The sequence below is a fragment of the Oncorhynchus kisutch genome, linkage group LG27 (genome assembly GCF_002021735.2).
Source record: "Oncorhynchus kisutch isolate 150728-3 linkage group LG27, Okis_V2, whole genome shotgun sequence".
NCBI lineage: Eukaryota > Metazoa > Chordata > Actinopteri > Salmoniformes > Salmonidae > Oncorhynchus > Oncorhynchus kisutch.
Genome location: NC_034200.2, coordinates 43,155,638 through 43,170,511, shown reverse-complemented (window position 1 = coordinate 43,170,511; position 14,874 = coordinate 43,155,638). Strand labels below are relative to the sequence as shown.

Genomic DNA, 14,874 nt, shown 5'->3' with positions numbered 1-14,874 from the left:
CTACTCTACACTACTATACTGCTCTACTCTACTATACTGCTCTACTCTACTCTACTATACTGCTCTACACTACACTACTATACTGCTCTACTTTACTGCTCTACTCTACTCTACTATTCTACTATACTGCTCTACTCTACTGCTCTACTCTACTGCTCTACTCTACTCTACTGCTCTACTCTACTATACTATTCTACTATACTGCTCTACTTTACTGCTCTACTCTACTATACTGCTCTACTATACTATTCTACTCTACTCTACTGCTCTACTCTACCCTACTCTACTGCTCTACTCTACTGCTCTACTCTACTATACTGCTCTACTCTACAATATGATACGGCTCTACTCTACTGCTCTACTGTACTGCTCTACTCTACTATACTGCTCTACTCAACTCTACTCTACTGCTCTACACTACACTACTATACTGCTCTACTCTACACTAATCTACACTACTATACTGCTCTACTCTACTATACTGCTCTACTCTACTATACTGCTCTACTCTACTATACTACACTACTATACTGCTCTACACTACTATACTGCTCTACTATACTGCTCTACTCTACTATACTGCTCTACACTACTATACTGCTCTACTCTACTGCTCTACTCTACTATACTGCTCTACACTACTATACTGCTCTACTCTACTGCTCTAGTCTACTATACTGCTCTACACTACTATACTGCTCTACTCTACTGCTCTACTCTACCCTACTATACTGCTCTACTCTACTCTACTGCTCTACTCTACTATACTGCTCTACTCTACACTAATCTACACTACTATACTGCTCTACTCTACTATACTGCTCTACTCTACTATACTGCTCTACTCTACTCTACTGCTCTACACTACACTACTATACTGCTCTACTCTACACTAATCTACACTACTATACTGCTCTACTCTACTGCTCTACTCTACTATACTGCTCTACTATACTGCTCTACTCTACTATACTGCTCTACTCTACTATACTGCTCTACTCTACTATACTGCTCTACTATACTCTATACTGCTCTACACTACTATACTGCTCTACTCTACTATACTGCTCTACACTACTATACTGCTCTACTCTACTATACTGCTCTACTCTACTATACGGCTCTACACTACTATACTGCTCTACTATACTCTATACTGCTCTACACTACTATACTGCTCTGCTCTACACTACTCTACTATACTCTATACTGCTCTACTCTACTATACTCTATACTGCTCTGCTATACTCTATACTGCTCTGCTCTACTATACTCTATACTGCTCTACTCTACTGCTCTACACTACTCTACTACTCTTGGACAGACCAAGCTACAGTGATGGGAGATTGTTCTTACCGTTGGATAGACCAAGCTACAGTGATGGTGAACTGTTCTTACCGTTGGATAGACCAAGCTACAGTGATGGGGGACTGTTCTGACCGTTGGATAGACCAAGCTACAGTGATGGGGGACTGTTCTGACCGTTGGATAGACCAAGCTACAGTGATGGGGGACTGTTCTTACCGTTGGATAGACCAAGCTACAGTGTTGGGGGACTGTTCTGACCGTTGGATAGACCAAGCTACAGTAATGGGAGACTGTTCTTACCGTTGGATAGACCAAGCTACAGTGATGGGGAACTGCTCCTTGGAGCTGAGCATCTCCATGATCTTAGTTCTACTGGGAGGACTGATGGTCCACAGACTGTTAGAGCTTCCCTCCAACTCAGCTATGGTCAGATCCTCTGGCATGTAGTACTCCAACCATCGCATCGCTTCCTGTTGGGGGAGGACAGGAGGGATGAGAATATTGTCCCTCGGTTACTATGGAGATTTGTCCCATGTTCGGCCTACCAACCCAGTGAGACAACACACATAGTAGTCGCATAAAATACTTGTAACCGTGTACTTACAGGATAGGACTGGTATGAGCTCATGAAGGTGCCATGGATGTCATGTTTGGAGACTTCTCTGAGCTGGTTCTGCTGAGCACTCATAGTGAAGATCGGCTGGAAAACATAACGTAGAGATGTAATCTACAGAACAAAGAAAATAACTGTCTGACTGACTGATCCCGATCAACTGATGGACCTATCAGTAGTAGAGCCTAGGTTCTGAGCTGCTACAGCACCTGGAACCCGGCCAGGGTGATGGAGAAGGAGACGTCCAGTGGTCTGTTGACCACCCCCACCACAGACTTGATCAGAGACATGAAGAGTAGAGGGAACCAGATGATACAGATCAGAAGCATGACGATCATCCCTCCCATCCCATACTTTACCACCGGCTTCTTCGCCTGGCCCCGCGGCTGGGGGTATCTCTGGAGGGGGAGAGCAGGACTATAGTTATGGACGGAGGATACCACTGGAGAGGAGAGGACTATAGTTATGGGCTGAGGATACCACTGGAGAGGAGGACTATAGTTATGGACTGAGGATACCACTGGAGAGGAGAGGACTATAGGTGTGGACTGAGGATACCACTGGAGAGGAGGACTGTAGTTATGGACTGAGGATACAACTGGAGGGGAGAGGAGGACTATAGGTGTGGACTGAGGGTACCTCCTGAAGTTATTTAGGCTTGCCATAACAAAGGGGTTGAATACTTATTAACCCAAGACATTTCAGCTTTTCATTTTTAATTCATTAGTAAAAATGTCTATAAACATCATTTCACTTTGACATTATGGGGTATTGTGTGTAGGCAAGTGACAAAAAACATATCCCAATTTAATTCATCTGAATTTCCATCTGTAACACAACAAAATGTGGAAAAATTAAAGAGGTGTGAAGCTTTCGGTGGAGGATACACAACCTACCCTCTCTGACTCCCTCCAGCACTTGAGGACGAAGATGTGAGCGTAGATATCTTCCACACAGATCCAAGAGGATAAAGACAGAGAGGTGTCGGTCCAGACCCAGTCCATCACTGCACGCAACTCAGACAGGAACGGGATCATACGGAACCTGGAAGGAGAACACTGGGGTTAGGACACTCAATTCACAGCCTATTTCTCATATGTAGCATGTTGAATTATGGGAGAGAGAATTTATGACTACTGGTCGAGTCTGAGTCAAGTTACGAGTCCGGGACTCGAGTACTACAACCCTGGTGCACAATTTGAGACTTGCACATTGTGCAACAGTGGTATTCAGTACATTCTACAAGTATTCAGAACCCTTGACCCCTTTGTCCACATTTTGTTAAGTTACAGTCTTATTCTAAAATGGATTAAATTGTTTTTTTCCCCCTTATCAATCAACACACATTAACCTATAATGACAAAGCAAAAACAGGTTTGTAGAAAATTTTGCAAATGTTTACAAATTTTTTAACTTAAACATCACATTTACATAAGTATCAGACCCTTTAATCAGTACTTTGTTGAAGCATCTTTGGAAGCGATTACAGCCTTGAGTCTTCTTTGGTATGACGTTTGGCACACCTGTATTTGTGGAATTTCTCCCATTCTTCTCCACAGATCCTCTCACGCTCTGTCAGGATTGGATGGGGAGTGTCGCAGCACAGCAATTTTCAGATGTTAGATCAGGTTCAAGTCCGGGTTCTGGCTGGGCCACTCAAGGACATTCAGAGACTTGTCCCGAAGCCACTCCTGCCTTGTCTTGCCTGTGTGCTTAGGGTCGTTGTCCTGTTGGAAGGTGAACCCTCGCCCCAGTCTGAGGTCCTGAGCGCTCTGGAGCAGGTTTCCCAATGGTGGAATCCAGAGTAGTTGCAGAAAAATCTCAAGGATGATCAATGTAAACAGGATGCACTTGAGCTCCATTTTGAGTCTCATAGCAAAGGGTCTGAATACTGATGTAAATAAGGTATTTCTGTTTTAAATGGTTTCATAAATTTGCAATAAAAAATTTTAAAAAAGGTTTTCGATTTGTCATTATGGGGTATTGTGTGTAGGTTTTAGCTGTAACATAACAAAAAGGAGTCTGAATATTTTCCCAAGTCACTGTATGTTGAATGTGACTTGAATATATGAGTTGAATGTCTTACTACATCCTACCGTGTCCATACTCACCCTTGAAACATGAAGAGGTTGGTGTAGTTGTAGCTCTTGGTGAGGCAGTTACCCAGGACCCTGGTGGGGTAGCCACAGCGGATCTGATAGGCTGACAGCCCAAAGTAGATACACTTGATAAAGTACCACAGCTTGGCTACTGTGTTCTCATTGAAACGCCTGCAAAGTGGACAGAGGTACAATCCCTGATAAACACGGTTACTAATGCTGAACACGGTTACTAATGCTGAACACGGTTACTAATGCTGAACACGGTTACTAATGCTGAACACGGTTACTAATGCTGAACACGGTTACTAATGCTGAACACGGTTACTAATGCTGAACACGGTTACTAATGCTGAACACGGTTACTAATGCTGAACACGGTTACTAATGCTGAACACGGTTACTAATGCTGAACACGGTTACTAATGCTGAACACGGTTACTAATGCTGAACACGGTTACTAATGCTGAACACGGTTACTAATGATGAACACGGTTACTAATGATAAACACGGTTACTAATGATAAACACGGTTACTAATGATAAACACGGTTACTAATGATAAACACGGTTACTAATGATAAACACGGTTACTAATGATAAACACGGTTACTAATGATAAACACGGTTACTAATGATAAACACGGTTACTAATGATAAACACGGTTACTAATGATAAACACGGTTACTAATGATAAACACGGTTACTAATGCTGAACACGGTTACTAAATCAAATCAAATCTAATTTTATTTGTCACATACACATGGTTAGCAGATGTTAATGCGACTGTAGCGAAATGCTTGTGCTTCTCGTTCCGACAATGCAGTAATAACCAAAAAGTAATCTAGCTAACAATTCCAAAACTACTACCTTATAGACACAAGTGTAAGGGGATAAAGAATATGTACATAAAGATATATGAATGAGTGATGGTACAGAGCGGCATAGGCAAGATACAGTAGATGGTATTGAGTGCAGTATATACATATGAGATGAGTATGTAAACAAAGTGGCATAGTTAAAGTGGCTAGTGATACATGTATTACATAAGGATGCAGTAGATGATATAGAGTACAGTATATATGTATACATATGAGATTAATAATGTAGGGTATGTAAACATTATATTAGGTAGCATTATTTAAAGTGGCTAGTGATATATTTTACATTTCCCATCAATTCCCATTATTAAAGTGGCTGGAGTTGAGTCAGTGTGTTGGCAGCAGCCACTCAATTTTAGTGGTGGCTGTTTAACAGTCTAATGGCCTTGAGATAGAAGCTGTTTTTCAGTCTCTCGGTCCCAGCTTTGATGCACCTGTACTGACCTCGCCTTCTGGATGACAGCGGGGTGAACAGGCAGTGGCTCGTGTGGTTGTTGTCCTTGATGATCTTTATGGCCTTCCTGCGACATCGGGTGGTGTAGGTGTCCTGGAGGGCAGGTAGTTTGCCCCCGGTGATGCGTTGTGCAGACCTCACTACCCTCTGGAGAGCCTTACGGTTGTGGGCGGAGCAGTTGCCGTACCAGGCGGTGATACAGCCCGACAGGATGCTCTCGATTGTGCATCTGTAGAAGTTTGAGTGCTTTTGGTGACAAGCCGAATTTCTTCAGCCTCCTGAGGTTGAAGAGGCGCTGCTGCGCCTTCTTCACGATGATGTCTGTGTGGGTGGACCAATTCAGTTTGTCTGTGATGTGTACGCCGAGGAACTTAAAACTTACTACCCTCTCCACTACTGTTCCATCGATGTGGATAGGGGGGTGTTCCCTCTGCTGTTTCCTGAAGTCCACAATCATCTCCTTAGTTTTGTTGACGTTGAGTGTGAGGTTATTTTCCTGACACCACACTCCGAGGGCCCTCACCTCCTCCCTGTAGGCCGTCCCGTCGTTGTTGGTAATCAATCCTACCACTGTTGTGTCGTCCGCAAACTTGATGATTGAGTTGGAGGCGTGCGTGGCCACGCAGTCGTGGGTGAACAGGGAGTACAGGAGAGGGCTCAGAACGCACCCTTGTGGGGCCCCAGTGTTGAGGATCAGCGGGGTGGAGATGTTGTTGCCTACCCTCACCACCTGGGGGCGGCCCGTCAGGAAGTTCAGTACCCAGTTGCACAGGGCGGGGTCGAGACCCAGGGTCTCGAGCTTGATGACGAGCTTGGAGGGCACTATGGTGTTAAATGCCGAGCTGTAGTCGATGAACAGCATTCTCACATAGGTATTCCTCTTGTCCAGATGGGTTAGGGCAGTGTGCAGTGTGGTTGAGATTGCATCGTCTGTGGACCTATTTGGGCGGTAAGCAAATTGGAGTGGGTCAAGGGTGTCAGGTAGGGTGGAGGTGATATGGTCCTTGACTAGTCTCTCAAAGCACTTCATGATGACGGAAGTGAGTGCTACGGGGCGGTAGTCGTTTAGCTCAGTTACCTTAGCTTTCTTGGGAACAGGAACAACGGTGGCCCTCTTGAAGCATGTGGGAACAACAGACTGGGATAGGGATTGATTGAATATGTCCGTAAACACACCAGCCAGCTGGTCTGCGCATGCTCTGAGGGCGCGGCTGGGGATGCCGTCTGGGCCTGCAGCCTTGCGAGGGTTGACACGTTTAAATGTTTTCCTCACGTCGGCTGCAGTGAAGGAGAGTCCGCATGTTTTAGTTGCGGGCCGTGTCAGTGGCACTGTATTGTCCTCAAAGTGGGCAAAAAAGTTATTTAGTCTGCCTGGGAGGAAGACATCCTGGTCCGTGACGGGGATGGTTTTCTTTTTGTAATCTGTGATTGACTGTAGACCCTGCCACATACCTCTTGTGTCTGAGCCGTTGAATTGAGATTCTACTTTGTCTCTATACTGACGCTTAGCTTGTTTGATTGCCTTGCGGAGGGAATAGTTTCACTGTTTGTATTCCATCATGTTTCCGGTCACCTTGCCCTGATTAAAAGCAGTGGTTCGCGCTTTCAGTTTCACGCGAATGCTGCCATCAATCCACGGTTTCTGGTTTGGGAATGTTTTAATCGTTGCTATGGGAACGACATCTTCAACGCACGTTCTAATGAACTCGCTCACCGAATCAGCGTATTCGTCAATGTTGATGTCTGACGCAATACGAAACATATCCCAGTCCACGTGATGGAAGCAGTCTTCCAGTCTTCCACGGTTACTAATGATAAACACGGTTACTAATGCTAAACACGGTTACTAATGCTAAACACTGTTACTAATGCTGAACACGGTTACTAATGCTAAACACTGTTACTAATGCTGAACACGGTTACTAATGATAAACACGGCTACTGATGATAAACACAGTTACTAATGATAAACACGGTTACTAATGATAAACACGGTTACTAATGATAAACACGGTTACTAATGATAAACACGGTTACTAATGATAAACACAGTTACTAATGATAAACACAGTTACTAATGATAAACACGGTTACTAATGATAAACACGGTTACTAATGATAAACACGGTTACTAATGATAAACACAGTTACTAATGATAAACACGGTTACTAATGATAAACACGGTTACTAATGATAAACACGGTTACTAATGATAAACACGGTTACTAATGATAAACACGGTTACTAATGATAAACACGGTTACTAATGATAAACACGGTTACTAATGATAAACACGGTTACTAATGATAAACACGGTTACTAATGCTGAACACGGTTACTAATGCTAAACACGGTTACTAATGCTAAACACGGTTACTAATGCTAAACACGGTTACTAATGCTAAACACGGTTACTAATGATACATCCTTAATCGATCACAAGCCCCTACCCCATAGGGACTCATGCAGATCTGAAAAAAATTGATATGTTTACAAATTAACTAATTCAATCAATCAAATGAATTTATATCAGATGAATTAACTAACTAACACAGAAAGGAGGGAAGTCTATTTCTCAGCGACTCCAGGCAGGATGAAGAACATCCAGAAATAAATGATGACCATTAGTATATAAAGCATTATACATGTGATTATAATGCATTATGAAGAGGGTATTTATAGGAAGTGTTTGGAATGGTTGTTACGTCAGATTCTGGGCAAGATGAAGAACATCCAGAAGTGGATTCCGTAACTAATTAACCAATTAACAAATTAACATCACAAGGTGAGTATTTACCTATCAGAGAGTCCGGGGAGGATGAAGAACAACCAGAAGTGGATCCCGAACACCAGGATCACCTGGAAGATGACTTTTCCCAGCACTGTCTTCTTGAGGTACAGGGCCCGGTCCACCACCATGGTCCCAAACTGGATCAGAATCATCACCAGGAAGGCTCCGGGAACCTGGTCCTCCGACAGAGACGACGTGAAGTCGGCTCCCGCTGAGTGTTTCTGAGGAGAAGAAGAAGTCATTAATGTCACATTTTTAATATGTGATCAGAGCGGGAATTGAACCCATAACTTTGGTGTTTCCAAGACCGACTGAGGCACACAGGACCCTGCTGACTGTTTCCGACTGGATGATAAGATCATGTCAAATGTAAAGAGACTATCTACACGTACGTACCCCAAAAGCAGAAAAACCGAAGACGATGATGATGAAGTCGACGGTGTCAGCCAGGAACATGAGGACATAGACATCTGTCAAAGCGCTGTACTCTGGATGGACCAGGTTGTAGAAGAACTGACGGATGGGCAGGTACACCTTCATGGTCCTGGAGAGAATACAAAACAAATGTACAAGAATATTATGTTAGGTAAATTTTATGACAAAGAAAATCAATCAAACCCACCTCTTGATAGTGAAGGTCTTGGCTTTGATTATCTGTTCTTTGAGTTTCTCCATGATCAGCTGTTTCTTGGTCTTCTGCTGCACTGACACCTCACTCCAATCTCTACGGCTACTGTTCCTGGAGTTGGTGCTGCCTGGGGAAACGATGGCAACGCATGTCAACGAGCTAAAGGCTAGATTTAATGAGCTTACATCTCTAAATGTATTGAGCAAGGCCCCATCCCTATTGTAAAGTAAAGTGGCTAATTAGCTAAGTAAAATAATAAGTTGGTAAGTTAAGTGAGTAGGCAAGTAAGGTACAGCAAGTAGTCAAGTAAAGTAAGGTACATTAAGTAGTCAAGTAAAGTACATTAAGTAGTCAAGTAAAGTAAGGTACAGTAAGTGGTCAAGTAAAGTACATTAAGTAGTCAAGTAAAGTAGGTAGTCAAGTAAAGTAAAGTAAAGTAAGTAGCCAAGTAAAGTACAGTATGTAGTCATGTAAAGTACATTAAGTAGTCAAGTAAAGTACAGTAAGTAGTCAAGTAAAGTAAGGTACAGTAAGTAGTCCAGTAAAGTACGTTAAGTAGTCATGTAAAGTACATTAAGTAGTCAAGTAAAGTAAGGTACAGTAAGTAGTCAAGTAAAGTAAGGTACATTAAGTAGTCAAGTAAAGTACAGTAAGTAGTCAAGTAAAGTAAGGTACAGTAAGTAGTAAAGTACAGTAAGTAGCGACGTAAAGTAAGGTATAGTAAGTAGTCAAGTAAAGTACATTAAGTAGTCAAGTAAAGTACAGTAAGTAGCGACGTTGTAAGGTATAGTAAGTAGTCAAGTAAAGTAAGGTATAGTAAGTAGTCAAGTAAAGTACAGTAAGTAGTCAAGTAAAGTAAGGTACAGTAAGACGTCAAGTCAAGTAAGCTACAGTAAGTAGTCAGGTAAAGTAAAGTACAGTAAGTAGTCAAGTAAAGTACAGTAAGCAGCCATGTAAAGTACAGTAAGCAGCCATGTAAAGTACAGTAAGCAGCCATGTAAAGTACAGTAAGCAGCCATGTAAAGTACAGTAAGCAGCCATGTAAAGTACAGTAAGCAGCCATGTAAAGTACAGTAAGCAGCCATGTAAAGTACAGTAAGCAGCCATGTAAAGTACAGTAAGCAGCCATGTAAAGTACAGTAAGCAGCCATGTAAAGTACAGTAAGCAGCCATGTAAAGTACAGTAAGTAGTCAAGTAAAGTACAGTAAGTAGTCAAGGAAAGTAAAGTACAGTAAGTAGTCAAGTAAGGTACAGTAAGTAGTCAAGTAAAGTAAGGTACAGTAAGTAGTCAAGTAAAGTAAGGTACAGTAAGTATCCAAGTAAAGTAAGGAACATTAAGTAGTCAAGTAAGGTACAGTAAGTACTCAAGTAAAGTAAGGTACAGTAAGTAGTCAAGTAAAGTAAAGTACAGTAAGTAGCCAAGTAAAGTACAGTAAGTAGCCACGTAAAGTAAGGTACAGTAAGTAGTCAAGTAAAGTAAGATACAGTAAGTAGTCAAGTCAAGTAAGGTACATTAAGTAGTCAAGTAAAGTAAGGTACAGTAAGTAGTCAAGTAAAGTAAGGTACAGTAAGTAGTCAAGTAAAGTAAGGTACAGTAAGTAGTCAAGTAAGGTACAGTAAGTAGTCAAGTAAAGTACGATACAGTAAGTTGTCAAGTAAAGCACAGTAAGTAGCCAAGTAAAGTAAGTTACAGTAAGTAGTCAAGTCAAGTAAAGTACAGTAAGTAGTCAAGTCAAGTAAGGTACAGTAAGTCGTCAAGTCAAGTACAGTAAGTAGTCACATAAAGTACAGTAAGTAGCCAAATACAGTAAAGTACAGTAAGTAGCCAAATACAGTAAAGTATAGTAAGTAGTCAAGTAAAGTACAGTAAGTAGTCAAGTACAGTAATGTACAGTAAGTAGCCAAATACAGTAAAGTACAGTAAGTAGCCACATAACATACAGTAAGTAGCCAAGGTAGAGAGAAAGTAGAGTATAGAGTGCATGGCACTTGCAATGCCAGGGTTGTGTGTTCGAATCCCACGGGAGACAAGCACGAAGAAATATGAAAATGGAAAACACTCACTAAGTCGCTCTGGATAAGAGCGTCTGCTAAATGACTAACATGTGGAATGTAAATGTAAAGTTGCCAAGTAAAGTATGTCCCTGACCTCTCTTGGAGCGTAAAGAGTGGACTGACTGGTGGGAGATATGAGACCCTCCACTGGAGCTCTTTCTTCTCTGGTAGGTCTGCTGCTGTTGCTGGAGGTAGTGCATGGAGTCCACGGAGGTGCCCACGCCCAGATTTATAGACCTGAGGGTCTGTGTCGACCCCTTCCTCTCGCGGGGGTAGGACGGCACGGGAGTGGCGTCCCTCTCCTTCTCGTGTTCCTTCGACTCAGTGTCCTGGCGAAGGATCTCCTTCTTGGTGTCCTTAAGGTCGTCTTCGTCCCAGAGACCATGACACTACGACGGGAGAGTGTAGAGGAAAGGTAGGGTACCAATAGAGTACGAAACAAAACAATCACATTGTATTACGATCTGAGACCAAGAGATGTAAGTAATACCTATTTGATAATAACAAAGACCTGAAAGACCTGATCCTAGATCAGACGTACCTTCAGGATGGACCTGTGGAAGAAGAGCGCCAGAAGCTGTATGAGGTCATAGACGACGTATCCATCTTTCTTCTCCACTCCGATGATGTTTGGAGGGTGGTAGGGTTTATTCCCGTTCACCTTCGGGTTCTGGTTGAAGGGAAAGAAGCCAAACTGGCAGAAGTACTTGATGACGATGGCGACCTAGAAGAGAAGACATGCAAGTAAAACCCGACAATAGTATAGATGCAGTAAAGAGATCCCATCGCAATTCGCTGAAACAATGGAAATGCCATGGCAACGCGACTCAATTTCATGATTGCCCCCCAGAAAAATTTGCCTACTGTTTCTATGTGTCTTTCACACCATGTTGAGGTAAAACAAAATCTGAGTATAACGGTATGGAGGTCAACCCCAATACATGTTGATGTCATCATCAACTGCATTGCACTTATAAAAAGTACCATCGGCGGTTTGTATATAACTAGCTATGCTACCAGCTTACACGAACGGGAGTTAGCATTCTGCACTCATTTTTTCGAACCCCGAAACGTAATATTTTTTAAATATTATATATATATAATGTTATATATTATAATATTGAAAATGACTGACTAGCAATGATCAACAACCAACTTGACAGAGCTTGAAGATTTATAAAAACAATATACGTGCAAATATTGTACAATCCAGGTGTGCAAAGCTCTTAGGGGAGACCAGATAGACTCATAGCTGAAATTGCTGCCAAAGGTGATTCTAACATGTATTGACTCAGAGGTGTGAATAAATGAGATACACTACATGACCAAAAGTATGTGGACATCTGCTTGTGGAACATCTTGGTTTGTTTAAACATTCTGCGGCATATCTAAAATGTCCTTATTAGTGGTAATGACCTCCATCTCATCTGATCCATACTGCAAATCATCTATTTTCTGTGACAAACATTTTTTTTTATAGATTAAAGTGTTTATTTGAATTATTGTCATAGTTCCTTACTCATAAGGATTCATTTCCCTTTAAGTATAGTACCTTACTCATAACGATTCATTTCCCTTTAAGTATAGTACCTTACTCATAAGGATTCATTTCCCCTTTAAGAGCGTCCCACAAACCTGCACCAAAAAAAATACACTACATGGCCAAAAGTATACACCTGTTTGTCAAACATCTCATTCCAAAATCATGGGCATTAATATGGAGTTGGTCCCCCCCTTTGCTGCTATACTGGCTTTCACTCTTCTGGGAAGGCTTTCCAGTAGATGTTGGAACATCGATTGGGGACTTGCTTCCATTCAGCCACAAGAGCATTAGTGAGGTCGGGTACTGATGTTGGGCGATTAGGCCTGAGTCGCAGTCGGCGTTCCAATTCACCTCAAACGTGTTTGATGGGGTTTAGGTCCAGGCTCTGTGCAGGCCAGTCAAGTTCTTCCACACCGATCTCGATAAACCATTTCTGCATGGACCTCGCTTTGTGCACGGGGGCATTGTCATGCTGAAACAGCAAAAAGCCTTTCCCAAACTGTTGCCACGAAGTTGGAGGCCACAGAATCGTCTAGAATGTCATTGTATGCTGTAGCGTTAAGGTTTTCCTTCACTGGTACGAAGTGACCTAGTCTGAACCATGACAAAAAGCCCCAGACCATTATTCCTCCTCCCCCAAACTTTACAGTGTGTGCTATGCATTCGGGCAGGTAACGTTCTCCTTGCATCCGCCAAACCCAGATTAGTCCATCGGACTGCCTGATGGTGAAGCGTGATTCATCACTCCAGAGAACACTTTTCCACTGCGTTGCGCATGGTGAGCTTTAGGCTTGTGTGCGGCTGCTCAACCATGGAAACCCATTTCATGAAGCTCCCAACGAACAGATCTTGTGCTGACGTTGCTTCCAGAGGCAGTTTGGTACTCGGTCATGAGTGTTGCAACCAACGACAGACCATTTTTACGCGCTCTGTGAGCTTGTTTGGTCTACCACTTCGCGGCTGAGCCGTTGTTGCTCCTAGACGTTTCCACTTCACAATAACAGCATTTCCAGTTGACCGGGGCCGCTCTAGCAGAGCAGAAATTTGACGAACTGACTTGTTGGCAATCTTATGACAGTGCCACATTGAAAGTCACTGAGCTCTTCTGTAAAGCCATTCTACTGCCAATGTTTGTCTACGGAGATTGATTGGCTGTGTGCTTGATTGTATACACCTGTCAGCAATGGGTATGGCTGAAATAGCTGAATCCATTCATTTGAAGGGGTGTCCACATACCTTTGTATATATAGTGTATTTCATTTACAAAAACAATTGCACAAATAAAAAAAAACATGTTTTCACTTTGTCATTATGAGGTATAACCTTAAAGGTCCTAAATTATGTCACCACTGCCCTTGATTTTGTGCAATGTTGTGCTGCTATTTTTAAGCTTTTGATACAGCAGACCATTCCATTCTTATGGATCGGCTAAGGAGTGTTGTTGTCTCTGAGGCAAGGGAGTACCCCAAGGCTCGATCCTAGGCTCCACTCTCTTCTCAATTTACATCAACAATATTGCTCAGGCAGTATTGTTGTATGCAGATGATATAGTCTTATACTACGCTGGCCCCTCCCTGGAGTTTGTGTTAAATGCTCTACAACCAAGCTTTCTTAGTGTCCAACAAGCTTTTCTCTGCCCTTAGCCTTGTTCTGAACACCTACAAGACAAAGGTCTTGTGGCTCCGTAAGAAGTCTGCCCCCCCCCCATCGTCCGGTACACTGTCCTCCTCTCAGTAGAGAGAAGCTGCAGGCTAAGGTTAAATCTAGACTTGGTTTCTTCTATCATAATCACTCCTCTTTCACCCCAGCTGACAAACTAACCCTGATTCAGATGACCATGCTACCCATGCTAGATTACGGAGACGTAATTTATAGATCGGCAGGTAAGGTGCTCTCGTCATTCCTGAACTCTAAACTCCTCATCTCTGTATACCCGGCACAAAGCCACTTGTTGATGTTTATTTACAAAACCCTCTTAGGGCTCACTTCCTCCTATCTGACATATCTACTGCAACCCTCATCCTCCACATACAACCCCCATTCTGCCAGTCGCATTCTGTTAAAGGTCCCCAAAGCACCCATATCCCTGGGTCGCTCGTATTTTCAGTTCGCTGAAGGTAGCGACTGGAACGAGCTGAAAAAAACACCGGACAGTTTTATCTCAATCTCTACATTCAAAGACTCAATCATGGACTCTCTTACTGACAGTTGTGGCTGCTTCCACGTGATGTATCGTTGTCTCTACCTTCTTGCCCTTTGTGCTGTTGTCTGTCCTAATGTTTGTAGCATGTTTTGTACCATGTTGTGCTGCTACAATGTTGCTGTCATGTTGTGTGGCTACCATGCTGAGCTGTCATGTGTTTCTACCATGCTGTGTTGTTGTCTTAGGTCTCTCTTTATGTAATGTTGTGGTATCTCTCTTCTCGTGATGTGTGTTTTGTCCTACATTTTTATGTTTAATACCTGCCACCCGTCCCTGCAGGAGGCCTTTTGCCTC

General features: G+C 42.7%; 1 protein-coding gene across 1 annotated transcript in view; it reads right to left on the bottom strand.

Annotated features, from left to right (window-relative positions):
* The window catches only part of LOC109884233 (piezo-type mechanosensitive ion channel component 2-like), a 243,994-nt gene that overhangs the window by 31,223 nt on the left and 197,897 nt on the right, over positions 1 to 14,874 (bottom strand). Inside the window, exons 44-53 of the mRNA XM_031806768.1 lie at positions 11,376 to 11,558; positions 10,929 to 11,223; positions 8,773 to 8,905; positions 8,547 to 8,694; positions 8,157 to 8,371; positions 4,033 to 4,191; positions 2,818 to 2,965; positions 2,131 to 2,319; positions 1,913 to 2,008; positions 1,609 to 1,778 (exon numbers count right to left, since the gene is read on the bottom strand). Of these exons, the coding sequence (XP_031662628.1) occupies positions 1,609 to 1,778; positions 1,913 to 2,008; positions 2,131 to 2,319; positions 2,818 to 2,965; positions 4,033 to 4,191; positions 8,157 to 8,371; positions 8,547 to 8,694; positions 8,773 to 8,905; positions 10,929 to 11,223; positions 11,376 to 11,558 (1,736 nt within the window). The remainder of the gene's footprint in view (positions 1 to 1,608; positions 1,779 to 1,912; positions 2,009 to 2,130; positions 2,320 to 2,817; positions 2,966 to 4,032; positions 4,192 to 8,156; positions 8,372 to 8,546; positions 8,695 to 8,772; positions 8,906 to 10,928; positions 11,224 to 11,375; positions 11,559 to 14,874) is intronic.